At 41.6% G+C, this 14,782-nt stretch overlaps 1 protein-coding gene across 1 annotated transcript in view; it reads right to left on the bottom strand.

Moving 5' to 3' along the window:
- Positions 1-14,782, bottom strand: part of LOC144933732 (EF-hand calcium-binding domain-containing protein 4B-like) — a 42,460-nt gene that overhangs the window by 1,168 nt on the left and 26,510 nt on the right. The window contains exons 9-16 of the mRNA XM_078858800.1: positions 11,135-11,186; positions 10,357-10,478; positions 7,806-7,989; positions 6,580-6,715; positions 5,039-5,120; positions 3,706-3,820; positions 2,309-2,416; positions 1,139-1,215 (exon numbers count right to left, since the gene is read on the bottom strand). Coding sequence (XP_078714926.1) covers positions 1,139-1,215; positions 2,309-2,416; positions 3,706-3,820; positions 5,039-5,120; positions 6,580-6,715; positions 7,806-7,989; positions 10,357-10,478; positions 11,135-11,186 — 876 coding nt within the window. The remainder of the gene's footprint in view (positions 1-1,138; positions 1,216-2,308; positions 2,417-3,705; positions 3,821-5,038; positions 5,121-6,579; positions 6,716-7,805; positions 7,990-10,356; positions 10,479-11,134; positions 11,187-14,782) is intronic.

Genomic DNA, 14,782 nt, shown 5'->3' with positions numbered 1-14,782 from the left:
CATAGCAAAATTTGATTAGGCTCTGAATCATTGGCGTCATGATCCCATTTATATAAGAATATTAATACTGATAAAATATTAATTTACAGTCCGTTGTCAAAACACTTGCAGGAATACTTCCACGCACGGCGTCGCTCATGGAGGTTGTTTGACCCCCATACTTCCAGTTGGGTCAGTGTGGGTTGGTGAAGCAAGGGGAGGGAGCCAGAGCCAGTTCAAATATCATTGATTGTAGCCATGGATATGAATTGAACTAAGACCGCCGTTCCCCGAAATGTCACCTATTATATAATTTTATTTTTAAGGCAGCGCCAAATGACCAATGTGTTTCGATCGCAGAGTTTGTGGTAGAGTGTGCAAACCACTGTGCCACCACTCCACCCTAATGCACATGTACTATGTTTATCACAAAGGACAACCTCTGGCCCAGTGTTATGTACTATAAAGGGTAATTGCTAAGGGCCAGACTAATGCTGAATCTTTTCTATTGCAAGAACAAGCCAAGGCCATAACTGTTCAATTAATCGGGACAGAACCGCAATTTGGTCTTCACATAATTGGCTTGTGGCTTAGGCAATCCAAGTAGTCATGACATTGGAACCTTTAAATAATGAAGGTAGGTTTTTAAAACTGGTATAGAAACGGGGGTTAATATTTATTATTTTACGTGACATTCTGCCAATTTCCCAATGGCAAGCAGTTCAATTTATGTCATTATTGTAATAGTAATAGGCTTCACAAAGCCTACTCTTTGCAATGGCAATGATGATTGCTATTGGTTATTCAGTGATCACCATTGTCTCGTTAATGGGGCTATTTGAAGATTCCACTGCAGTGTGTGTGTGTGCGCATATGGCTAATTTCAGGTTAACATATTTTAACAACGTAGGAAATATTGAATCATTATTTTGTTTGGTTCATGTATAATTACTCAGGAAAGCCTCAAAAGTATCTGAGCTGCTTGGGAATTTACCCAACTTAGCCACAAAGAGACATCACTTGAATTCTCAAGGCTGACAACCGACTTACTGTACTTCCCTCTATGCATGCCACCTTGTAGCATGCAATTGTAGGACCACCTCAGCACATTATCGTCCCCACAGTACAAGCCATGTTCATGCCTGTTAGTTTGTTTCACCTGGCCATGTGCGCGATGGGTTCCTCTATGTTCAGTGCCAGTCTCGCGCTGCACTCGTAAAACACTGCTCCGTACTCCTGGAAGGTAAACGGATTCAACAAGAACCCACTATTGGCATTGGACAGGGAAATTGCACACTCAGCTACTGCAGCATCCCAGAAAACATGCAACGTTGGGCCAACATTAGTAATGTGGTTTAATTGTTGGGCCACCATTGGTCCAGTTAATCCAACGGTCCACGTTCACTAAATACCATCTAAAGCGCTTCCCAAGTTTTAATTACCGTGTCAGAAGGGTGAACCACAGTGTTCTAGAACAGGCCTAAGAGGAGGGAAGACTAATTAGAACACTGCATAAAAAGAAATATATGTGGATTGGGCACATTTTTAGAGGTGAAAGTTTAAAGAAGGGACTTCTGGGAGAACGGATGACGTGAAAGAGGCCAAGATGAAAAAAAAGGCAAAATGCTGTTTTATGACTTGAAGGAATGGAGTACGTACAGTGAAATTAATAAGGAAGCTCAAGACCAGAGAAGTGCATTTGAGCCCTGCCAATATTGAACACGAGTCACCACCATCAGTAATCATCATTTCAGTGTAAAATCATGCAGTTTGAAAAGTAAGCATGGACAAATTTCTACGTGTTAAATGGACAAATTTAATTAATGTTAGTTAACAGTCTCTCTCAATGTGGACATTTATATTCTTGCAATTCAATGAGGGGTAAAAGTGACCATGCTCTGTTTAAAAAAGATGTTTTTTAACGTATAATTACCATTTGCCCTCAACATTGTTTTTCCATCAAGAACATAAATAAATGAAGTGACAGCATACATCTTCATGAGGGCAAGGTGACATTGGTGCTTGACATCGAGAGTAGGCTAAGATATATATATAACTCTTGCTTGTAAGTCATTGGCTGGTTATAAATAATGCCCTCAATTATACGTACACAATAAATCGGATACTTTTTTGTCAATTTAATACTTATAAAAATAACAATGATAATTGATCGTGTACAACATTTTTTAAAACAAAGATACAGACGTTGAACTAAGTCAGGAGAGACTGAATGTGCACTCGGGTTTCAGATAGTGTTTGTGATTTGCACTCTGGTTGTGTAAGAAGCGTTCGAATTTTCGCTGTTTTAGCAGATTGAGCATCTACCTACCTCAGCGAGCCTCTTGCCCTCCGCGGTGCTTACGAGACGACCCTCATCCTCCACCGCGTCCGTTTTGTTGCCGAGCAAAAACACGACCACGTCCTCCTCCACCTTCTCCTGCAAGACGCAAGGTGTCACTCAGCTGGCGATCGAGCACCAGCAGCACGGACTGAGCTCACCAGTAAACATGGAACGTTGTACCAACGTTGGCCCAATGGATTTGAGTGCTAAAGTCGATGAAGCAGGGTCCATTTATTCCAACTGTTGCACACTCAAAATGAAGGACGTGGGCAGGTGCTACAAATCGGGGGCAAACACAGTTATTGTGGTAATATATATAATGCAACAGCACGTGTGTCACACAGCAATCCTCAAGCGAGTCGCCATTAACCACGTGACTGGTGTACAAGTCGGGTTACTCAATAACCATGCCAGCCACCTACAGGCCCTACTCAGTATCGCATGCTAGTGAACACACGTGCATTGATGTACTGCACAGTCATAAGGACCTTCACAAAAGCACACTTACGTTATTTCTGCATCAGGAAATAATTAAAAAAGTGTTTTAATGAGATACACATCCAGCATGGATGGAGGGTGGGTGGGGAGGTGGTGTGTGACGTCAACATGATGCACAATCCCGCTCAAGCCTGTGGGATGCTGGTGACATCATCATGCAGGTGTGAGCAGTGACGTCACCCATGCATCAGCCAGCCAGGTAACCAGGCAACCAGCCAACCAGCAAAACTTTTGTTGTAATATAGTACTATAGTCTTTGTATACTCAACGACAACCTGTGGAATTTTTGTCACATTTTAAATCTGTGGCTTTAATTTAGTCTTTCTCTTCATGTCGTCGAAGAAAACGGGCAAAGAAGGGTCCACTTCATGAAATGTTTGTGTGAGGGACACACAGTTCCCCACCTCTCCCACAGATTTACCAAGTAAACCAATCAGTGAATTCGGAAAATCTGTTGATGTACCTGCACCGTGTAGCCAATTACCACTTCCTTAGCCTGTATCTTCATTCAGTATTATGTAAGTGCTGGAATTTAAAATGTGTTCTACGCATTTTTCATGCAACATTTTAACAGTTGAAATATAGAAAATGGCCAATTAAAAGGAAAATATCTTCTATTTTTGACTTGTAAAATTCGACACGAGCTAAAAATAATTGTACATGTTAACTCATATTAGATTTTTACGCAATGAAGGTGAATTATATGTCACTTGAAGGGATCTCAGAGGTAGCTCTGTGATGTCCACTTCTGCAGACCATTCTCTAACACATGGCCTGCACTGCTCTTTGAGAAATCTGAGTAGATAATTCGTCTTGTGACGTGAAACCGATAGCTGAAATCGCAATACAATTGTGGGGAAATGATAAAAAGTACAACTAAAACGTACCTGAAGGCTGATGATCCAGTTCCGTACGGATTTAAAGGTAAACTCGTTGGTGATGTCGTACATCACCAGCACACCGTCTGCTTTGCGGAAGTACTGCTTGGTGATACTGCGGAACCTGCAAGGAGCAACAACAAATAATGGGCAGATGAAGATAAAAGAGCTCAAGTGACTCACAGTTAGTGGCAGAAAAGAGGCACAAAAGAGAAAGAACCCCAGAAGGGCAGTTTACCCGACGTTATTATGGAAGGGGACTCCCCTTCCAAACAATAACACAATCACCTCCTCCTCACCACCTTCCACTCAAGCCATCAACTCTCCTTACTACAGGTAAAGTGACGTTCAATGGTAATTTATTTCATTTATTCCATATATGTATTCATATATTCCATTTATTTATTGTGTTTCTTGTTTTTTTGTATGATTTTATGCATGTAATCACTGTAAACTTCGTGTAAAATGCTTTATAATGAGAGATTTCTTGAGTCTGGAACCAATTAATGTCATTTACATTCATTCTTATGAGGAAAATTAATTCGGTGTTCGAACAAATCGGTGTTCGAATGGCCTTCTGGAACGAATTAAGTTCGATCTCCGAGGTACCACTGTAGTGCTAAAAGGTACAGCCCTGCAAATTTGCGAGCTCTCGCCACAAGTGGCAGAAGGTCCTCCATTAAACAGAGCTATTGAGAACCCCTCTGGAGGTTATCGTGGCCTAATCTTCCACACTGGTTAGATATCTTGGAAGAAGTTGCAGTATCCATACTTTACCTCACCACACGCATGTGCTGCCGATTGACTCTGGTGTATTCATTTAAACAACTGCATGGACAGAAGTGCGAGGATTCGTTTTAATTTCTGAGCTGGGAGATCGAATCAGCGACTTCTGGAATGCAAATCTTGAGTGCTAACAATTACACTCTGTCAGATTCCATCACCTTTTCATAGCCTGTATAAATATAAAAAAATGTGAGGCTATTAAAGTAATGATTGTTCGACTCGCGAGGGACTGGGATATAGGCGGATGCGTGTCAAAAGGTTCAATAATTGAACATCCATAGAAAATTACAGTTAGACCATGCGGAAATAGGTTACTGGACTAAAATAAACTGCTTTAAACATGAGACAAATGCTCTCCTATATGTTAGACGTAAGTTAATGTACGCAAGATTAAGATTATATTACTGCATGTGAAGGGGCCCGATGTGTAAAGATCTGTAGAAATTGACAATTGCGCTATACAAAAATACCGTACCGGGCGGTTAAATTGGTCACGGTGGATTTGTGACAGTCGGATATGCAACGTTGTACTGAGCTGGCAGAGCCATTGACTTACCTCTCCTGCCCTGCTGTGTCCCAAAGCTGCAAAGCAATACGAAAATCTCCCACAGTGAGGGTCTTGATGTGGTAATCGACTCCTGCCGAGCACGAGGAATGTTTTTGTCATGAGAAATTCAAACAAAGTCGGTTAGTGGCCAACGTAGCATCGTCTAAACAAGCACTATCCACTAAAAAATGTCCCTGTGACAATGTAAAACAAGGAGAACATACATTTTCCCAAATATTTACAATTGAGTGAAATTTGCTGTGAAATTAGGTTGACAAAGCATGTTTATTACAGTTTAAATGAAGATCAAAAGGGTAATTAGTCATTCGTTTGCTCATAATATGCGTAGCACATCGTATGCATACACGTACCCACATGTTCATTTTTATTTCAATTGATTTATTTTTAAACGACAGTTTCAAACACTTCACATCTATGGCAACAAAAACATAAATCAATATGTATTGATGTTCACACAGAATTTTACATGGTCCTGTCAGCATTCTTTTCAGAGAAAATGACTGTAATACTACTGAAATATATCCAACTGAAAGCCCTTCTCTTTTTCAAAATATCTCAGCTTGATAAATGTACAAGCCCTTGTCAATCCACTGCTGGATGCAGACCTCCCCAAGCATTCTTCGTCATAGGGGTTGTTTGACGATACGTCGCGACTGTGTGGTTGGTAAGGAAAAGTTGGGCCACTACCAGTCCAAATATCACTCACCACTGATATCAGCCATGGCTGGCAATGAAACCCGGGTCGCTGGGTTCACTGCATGGTGCACTAACCACTGCGTCACAACTTCACCTTCAAGTGAAACATTTCAATGAATCAGGCTGCTGAACTTTACGTTTGAGCAATTTAATATTTACATCTGATACCGTTCGCAAGTGTTTCATGGAGTTATCGTATTTATTTTACTATTTCTTTACCATGCATGAGGGTGATTTGGAAATCCATTTAAAGTAACACTCCAATTGCTCTAAAAGCCCCTTCATGTCTGCCCTGCATGTGGAATGCGTAGGGCAATGGGTTCAGCAGAGTAGCAGTGAGCTCAAAATCCGTACACAGGCATCTGTGCTGACATGAAAAGGACTCTTGACCCGTTGTGAAGTTTTTGAAGTAAAGCTTTCCATAGGAGGCTGGTAAGCAGCAAATATACGGTGATACCAAAAATACATGAATAAACACTTTTGTTTTCTAACAGTGAAGGTCTACTATTTAAATCTTGACTTAAAGCTTTCGTGACTGCAGTAATTAATATTCTTTGGGTCTTTCGGTAAATCCATGTAGGTAGAAAAAATAACAAAAATCTAAATCACGACGTTTTGATTGCAACACAAGCAATCGTCTTCAGGTGAAAAAAAACGGTGGTTGTGTTGCGATCGAAACGTCGTGATTTAGATTTTTGTAATTTTTTCTATCTACGTGGCTTTACCGACAGACCCAATGAATATGGTCTACTATTTAGTTGCGTCAGTTGGCAATCGATAGCATTCAGTAAGTGGCGTGACATCAGAATGTTTATTGATGCAGATAGCCTTACCAATAGTGGCACAGATGCCGGGAAGAAAGCGCTTCTGGCAGAGCTGCTGGATGAAGCAACTCTTCCCTACGCCAGACTCACCAACAAGAACAACCTTGAAAATCCGGTCAGGTGGCATCTGTCCACACCCCAATTCCTGTAAAACCAAAGGATTGCACCTTTTGTTTACTATTTGACGTTTCAATTAATCCTTGTGCGTGTGTTTTCATTATTCTTTTTTTACGTATGTAGTAACATATAATTTGTCACTTAGCAGCATAGCGCTGGCTGCTGGCAAAGAAGGGGATCTGCAGCTACACCAGCCCTGACTGACAGCAGGTCACGTGATAGACCAGCGAGGGATCTAGGGAAAGTTATGGAAGGGGCACATCGGGTACCCGCTAGTAGGTTCCAGAAGGGGGCGTGGCCGGGGCGGAGCCAGGCCACGCTGAGAGTATAAGAGGGGTCCCGGGAGGAGACCTCAGGGTTGTCGTTTGGAGTGGGATCCCCGTCGTTGCTGCTGAAGATCATCACCGTCATCGCTGCCGTCTCGCCGCCTTCGTCGCTGTCGTCATCTGATATTGCGCTGCTAGATAGTAGTTGGGTGCCTTAGTTCAGCGCCGTCAGTGTCAGACGGCTAGCATTGTGTGTAGGCTAGAAACCAGCATAGAGTTGTGTATAAGCGAGATAGAGAGGAGAGTGTGTAACAGTGTAGGGTGTGTATTGTACAAAGTGTGCTCGGTGTTAATTAAAGAACTGCCTCCAAGAACTTACATCTCCAAACCAGCCACTACACATATACTGCACAGTATATGAGATGTTTGATCTTGTCTTTATATTATTTAAAGATGCTAAGAGGAGTGTAATGTTGTTAAAACATAAACATGTGTTTGTTGGTCTTTCTCTCATTGTCTAAAATTTTTTATTATATTTACGACATCTATTGAGTCCTGCAGTTTCGCTATTTTTGTGAGTGTGTGTGTACATTTCAAGGCCTGTGGACATATGGTGCCTAAAGACAGCCTAGTTTTGCCACCTCTGAGGTACAAAAAAAACAACAATTATCACATCAAGATGATCTCACAATAATACCAGAACATGGCGATAACTACACCAACATGGGTTGTCTTGAGTGGCAATGTCCTGTTTAACTGCCAAAAAAACGGAGGCATTTCATTTTTCCCAGGTCAGCTACCGGAAAGAGTGTTGATGCGAGAACAACCAGGACAAGTGAGCATTTGTGGCACCTGGTGTTCTTTGCCTGCTGGACATCCGCGTGGCGTCCCTGGCAGGCCTCCAGTGTACTCCACTTCATCTTCCTCCTCCTCCTCATCGTCCTCTACCTGGACCTGAGACTCAATGGCAGCTGTAGATGAATCTTCACTGCACTGGTTAACGTTCTGCGCTGCTGTTTGTCGGCAAAGAATGCTTCTGTGGAGATGGACAAGGTGCGGTGATGGCACAGGAGAAATGTCAGTTGGCTGCATCAATTCGTGAGCAGGCAAGGTTGTTATGGTTGACAGTCCGGCCAAACTTGGGGATATCGCAATGAAATGTGTTTACATGATTAAAGAATGTGTTGAATACTATAGTGTTTTAACCGAGTCTTGCCTTGGCAAGTTTTCCATTGGAAATTGGTGCTGGCAACAAAAGTGCTTAAAGAACAAAAAAATTACAATGCTAACAAAACGCACAGGCATATTGCACCAAAAACAAATGAGGTAATAAATGGCTGCTGTGCCTCCCTTAGTTTGTGCTTACGGCATTTCCCAAAGTCTATAACTTGACATTTCTGAAGAATAAAAATTACACTATATTCTTTCGGTAAAGTCACGTAGATAGGTTCAAAGAAAATAACAAAAAGTGACTAAAAACTATGACGTTTCGATCGCAACACAAGCGGTCATCTTCAGGAAAAGGGGGGTTAGTTTCCTAGGCAAACTGTTTATAAGGGTTTGAAATGGGGGAAACCCAAATGTCAGCAGCCAATGATAATGTAAGTGGTGGACAGCCAACCCGACGGTAGTTGTTTTTCCACCAATCAAAGGGCTGCCAGGTGAGAATTAGCATGTTAAAGAGAGAGGAGGGAAGTGTGTTTAAGAGACTACGGGGACTACTTAATGTAAAGCTTATTTCCCTGATTATTCAAAATCTGGATTTATAAGGACAGACTCAAAGGCCCAACATACCAAACGACCAGCAGCAAACAGCACTATTGAGGGTGTAATAGATTAATTAAATACGTTTCTTGAATATACCAAGGTTAAAACAGCTTGGGAAAAGAGACAAAGGCGTCGTGCTGGCTTTAAAAGGTGCTTGCTAACAGCACTTGCCCCAACAGTCTGGTGCAGGCTATAGGGGGGATCTTCGTCTTTATATATGTATAATTGTATGTGATTGGGGTGTGTTTTGGGTTGGTTTTGTGTGTATGTGTAATGTGGTTAACATTAGCCTGTGACTTAAGTTTAATTCCTTGCCATGGCTACCATTGGCTCAGGGTTCCCATCATCGGTGGTGATGGGAACACCGAGCCTCTCCTAGGGAAACTCAGCCTTAAATTGGTACCTGATGCAGTGTACACATGTAGGCCAAAATACATCCCAGCACTGTGACAGTAATAAACGATATAATGTGACAGTGTGTCCAAATGCGTTATAAATAGTCGTGACAAGACAGACACAGGGCATGATTCATGGGCCATCGATTAGAAATCTTTAATTGCCAAAGGTGAAAGGAGCTAGCTCCATGAGTCAACGTGAACATGATGTCTTTATGAAGCTCAGAGTACATGTGATACAGCCCCTCTTATGTTCAAACAATGCTATCTTGAAAGAGCAGCACCGAACAGCCGATTTCCATAAAAGGGTTGTGATGAAGACATGATAGAAAATCATGTTGTTCACTTTTGCATTGTGTGGCTGGGTAATGGCTTCCTATCATGATGCCCAAGGCACTGTGCATTATTTACTGTATTGCTCGAAAAGTTAAGTAATAGATGGATTGGGATTATTTAAACACATATTTGAATTGTGCATGATTAAAATTGATGTTCGGATTTACTTATGTGAAAAGTATTTTTCTTCAGAATTGAGTACATCAGCGACGAGAATACAATAAGTGGCCAGGCATGGTGCTAATTTCACCATGCCTTCGTGCGTCGCGCGTGCAGCACTTTCCACCAGAAAGCTCTGTGGTTATCTGCATGTGTGTGTGCTCACCTCTGAGTGCAGGCGAGCACACATGTTACACACACTCTCAGCCAGTTAGCCTATAAAACCTGGCTCTGTCCCACGACCTTCAGCCAGCAAGCCTACGGCACTTCACGTCGCATCAGAGAGCACCTACACACTGGCTTTATATCCAGATGTTCACTGCACTGTACATTATCTACTGTATTGCTTGACGAAGGTGAAGTAATACATGGACTAAATACTCTTTGGTTCTTTCGGTAAAGTCACGTAGGTAGAAAAATAAAATAAAATAAAAATTATATATCACGACGTTTCGATCGCAACGCAAGCGGTCGTCCTCAGGGGGAAAAAAATAATCCAGCAGTGGAACTGATGAACCTACCTACGTGGCTTTACCGAAAGAACCAAAGAGTATGGATTCCTGCAGTCACGCAAGCTTCAAATCAAGATTAATACATGGATTGACATTTGTTCAAACATATTTGAATTGTACATTATTGAAACTGACGTTTGGGATTCGTGCGCCATGGCGACATCGCGTAATTTTGTATAGAATGGCGTTTGTTGTTTGTTATTGCGCAGGTACTGGTGGTTGTTAAGTTATCACCTTCGTGGAGACTTGCTGTCTTGCAGGTAGTCTCCAATGACGGAGCCCTCGCGCACAAGAGGAGCATGGTTTCCCATGGGTGCGGCAGGTTTGTGCCCTGATTGGCACGTGCAGCGGCCCTGCTTTGGGATAAAACAAGTATAACCCGTAAAAACAAAGTTTTTCACTATAAATCCTTTATATGCGTGGCGGCTAGAGTCCTCTCGTCCTCTGGCTTGAGATGGCTGCCACCTATTGGTCAGATGATTGCATGGCAGCATTAAGCAATTGGTAATTAAATATCATATTTTTGTCCTAAAAAGTGTAAAATTTTGGGAAAAAAATTTCACGAACATTAATTGTCACGCACAACGAGTCTGTGTGGAAGATGTCAGCTCGATTGGATCACGGGAAGTGGGTTAAAAAACAACCGAAAGATTTGCACGGTCCTAAGCAAGCAAGCAAGCGAACTTAATATAAAGGATTTAAAAACATCGTGGTCCAGCACTTCCTGATCACATAATTTACTCTATTCAGATAAATCTAACCCATTCACTGCATGCCACTTAGCAAACCCAAATCGGCCGAAGCAAACCTTTCTACTTCCATCTATTGATCCAACATACGCATTACCCGACCCGTCGAAAGCATGGGATCAGTGTCTTTCCACAGGTTAATTTGAAAAATATATTTCTTCAATGAAAGCTGTTTCTTTACAGTTATATAGGGCACTTTTTTGTGAATGGGATTTAAATGTGTGTATTGTGCAATACAATAGCAGACAATTGTTTTTTCTTACCTTGCAATTTTCAAAAGAATCCTTTTCATCTCTCAGATATCTATTCATGTCTCTGTTAAATAAAAAATAGTCACAGAGTAAAGTCTTGACAATAGATTGATAACGATGTTGAAAAGCAAAAGCCACTCATCATCGAGGTATTGACCTGCCGTTGAATCAAATGATGCCCTTCACATTGAACATTTGTACGCACCACAAATAACCGCTGATTTTGAACAATAAACGTGATGCTCATGGACGATAGCGGCCGGTGCCAAAAATAGCATGGGATGTGAGCCTATGGAAGGGTAGTATTGATTTGTTGTTTTCGTTTTGTTGAGGTGACGAGAGGGGAGTGATCAATTGAATGTGTTTTTTTTTATTCACGCGTTAATCAACGATCGAATGCATCCCTTCCTTGGCACAAATGAATAACTAAAATACTATACGCACGTAAAGTTGTACAGTTCAGTGAGGCCGATTTGAAAAGTTGCATTTTGAAGCATAGGTTTGCATTTGTCTTTTAAGCAAGCCAATAAAAGGAGCTTGTTTTTAGCGATTGGTGCCTTGCCTAAAACAAAATAACAATAAAAATATGATTTCTGCTATCTACGATGCCAGTCATATTGAATGCTTGCTATTTGACTGGCACACCATTTCAGCAACATATACTCTAAAGTACCTACATAGCACATGAAAGCAATGCAGTATTTAATCTTGATTTGACACGTATATAACCTCTTGTTGTAACAGCTCTCTCGCTGTGTTCTTCCTGGTTCAGCAGTTCCACTGCTGGATTATTTTTCCGCCTGATGACTACCGCTTGTGTTGCGATCTGAACGTCGTGAAAAATTATTTTGGATTTTATTTTATTTTTCTACCTACGTGACTTTACCGAAAGAACCAAAGAGTAATGCAGTATTTCTTCATCTCAAAGTCTACAATAATAGCCATACCTATTTAATTGTAACGGAAATGCATCTTCTTTGACGTAATGCTTTTATTTGTTGCATGTAGAGATTTTCAAGCGGCAAAGGTAAAAGGTACAGCCCTGCAATTGCTTGCTCAAACCACTGCTGGTGGATGGGCCTTGACGAGAGCGAGCTCTCCACAGCCCCTCTAGAAGCTATGTTAGTCTACTCCAGACTGGCCAGAAGTCTTGGAAGTTGTGAGAGTACCCGCAGCTTACCACACCAACTTCCAATTAGATACATTTTATATATTTCAGTTAGATAACCGTTGTGTATCCATTTATACTCCTAGGTGCATAGAGAGAGACGGGAAGGTTTAAGAAGTGTGGACATTGTTTTAACTGCTTCGTCAGGGTATCGAACCGGCAACCTCTGGATTGCAAAGTTCACTGTCCGAGCCGTCACACCATGGCAACATCCCATTTCACACAGCGACGTGTGCTTGATTCTGCAGGCATAGTTGGCATCAGCTTGTATAATAGACGACGTTTGACATCGGCTGTGTCACTCGCACGTCAGCAATCATTCATTCGCATGCGCTGTTTGCGTAATAAATTATCCAGCGAGTGATGTGCTGTCATGGAAACGTGGTGGGCAGAGTAAAAAATATTACGCACTTAATTACATTTTAATCAATATGCCATTTAGCTAGCACTTCAAAGAAAAAGATAAATGTAACAGGCAGACTAGAGTCGGCAGTGTTGTTAAAAATAATGTAGAACACAGGAATACATTAGCAGTGAATTGCGTTTGCCTGTGTGAATTAATGTAAAGGTTTTGGAGCTGAGCTTTTCTGCTGGCTTCTGTGTGCAACTGGAGTGGTTTTCCAATAAGTCCCGGTGTGCAGTATTAGATGGTGAAGAGGTCCAGCACAATACTGGACCTCTGTTAATATCAGTAATGGGAACGACATAAATCCTTCCAATGTGTGCTATGAGCAAAAGGCTGGGCGTTAGGAGAAAGGGAGTTTGCATGATGTTCCCTCCTATTTTTAAATCCTTTATATTAAGTTCGCTTGCTTGCTTGCGTGCTTGCGTGCTTGCTTGCTTGCTTACGACCGTGCAAATCTTTCGGTCGTTTTTTTAACCCACTTCCCGTGATCCAATCGAGCTGACATTTTCCACACAGACTCGTTGTGCGTGACAATTAATTTTCGTGAAAAAATTTTTCCAAAATTTTACACTGTTTAGGGAATTTTTTAAAAATATTTAATTACCAATTGCTTAATGCTGGTAGACAGTCATCTGACCCATAGGTGGCAGCCATCTCAAGCCAGAGGACGAGAGGACTCTAGCCGCCACGCATATAAAGGATTTAGAGTGAAAAACTTTGTTTTTACGGGTTAATTTTTTACATTGCCAATTACAAATAACATCAGTTATTTCTGTATTAGGAGGAGCGGTGGTGCAGTGGTTAGCACACAGCGCAATTAACGTTCAAGGAGCTTTTTCGGTTGATAAAGAATTCATAATAATCATGCCGAACATCACGTGGTACAACTACTGGCAAGATGTTAACTACCTCACCTAGTATGGAGGAGATCGTGGGTTCGATCCCGACTCTGACGCTTGTATATTTGGAGTTTGCTTGTTCTCCCCCGTGGTTGCATGGATTTTTCTAGGGGTCCTCAGGTTTTTTTCCCCTCCACATTTAGAAACATGCGTTGAAGAGTATTTGGCTGCTATCAATTTCCACATGATAAGCCACTTCCTTGAGCTGCCATTTGTGATAGCCAGGTCGCTTCTGAAAAAGAGCTAGATAGCTCTGTGGGCCTCAACTGATGAGCAATATCTTAACTGGTTCTGGGCGCCCCCCCCACATTCACAACACCACAAACCGACCGGGCATGGGGAGGCCTCCATGCTTCGGGCAACTGACAACGAGTTCGAAGTTGTGATCGTCATTCTTTAATGCTAACAACACTAAAAAATGTGAGATCTCTAAAACCTATAGGTTTTTGATGAAAAATAAACGTTTCTCAAGGAATACTGGTGCTCCAAGTACGTAAGAGCTGGAGCAAAATAAATGATTAATCGGCTCCATGGCGGATTCATTAGGAAAGCGCATAGACAATTGTAAAAAAATACGGTCTGAACATCGTAATTAGAAATGATGCTGAATCAGTAGTTCAACAAATTATAAATGCATTCACCGAGTGCCATAGCAACTTCATAATAGAAGTGCTTTTTTCGTATGAAAGCCGTATCACCCGACAATGACATTTTCATAATTTATAAAGAACAGCAAGCGGTTGTGAAGTGTCAGCTCAAGCATTGATTTTACATTCTCTTTGCAAACCCAGAATAGTACATTATGTATGCGCATGCGCATTTTGTACGTTGACTCATTAATCCCCCCCCCCCCCACTTTGCGCAAGAGCGCAGAAGTGTGGTCACCACATCTACGCCTCTATATAAGGAACGAAACAGGTGGACTTCACAAATCTGGCTGTCGCCTGATGAAGCTAATTGTAATTACTGGCAAAACGTCGTACTCGGTTTGTAAATGTTTTGGCTTGGCTCTCCAACACACCGGTGTGCTGTACTAGTGACGAATTGGCATGTTCTGTTTACGTGACAACCCTTACTAGTTGGCTGTGTCGGGTGGTGGCGGGTTTTAATGACACATTTATATATTTACGCGATCTAACCCCAAAAAATCCTATATTATGGACTAACCACGTATTTTTTGCCATTAC

The sequence above is a fragment of the Lampetra fluviatilis genome, chromosome 8 (genome assembly GCF_964198595.1).
Source record: "Lampetra fluviatilis chromosome 8, kcLamFluv1.1, whole genome shotgun sequence".
Lineage (NCBI taxonomy): Eukaryota > Metazoa > Chordata > Hyperoartia > Petromyzontiformes > Petromyzontidae > Lampetra > Lampetra fluviatilis.
This window is presented reverse-complemented; position numbering and strand designations above follow the sequence as displayed.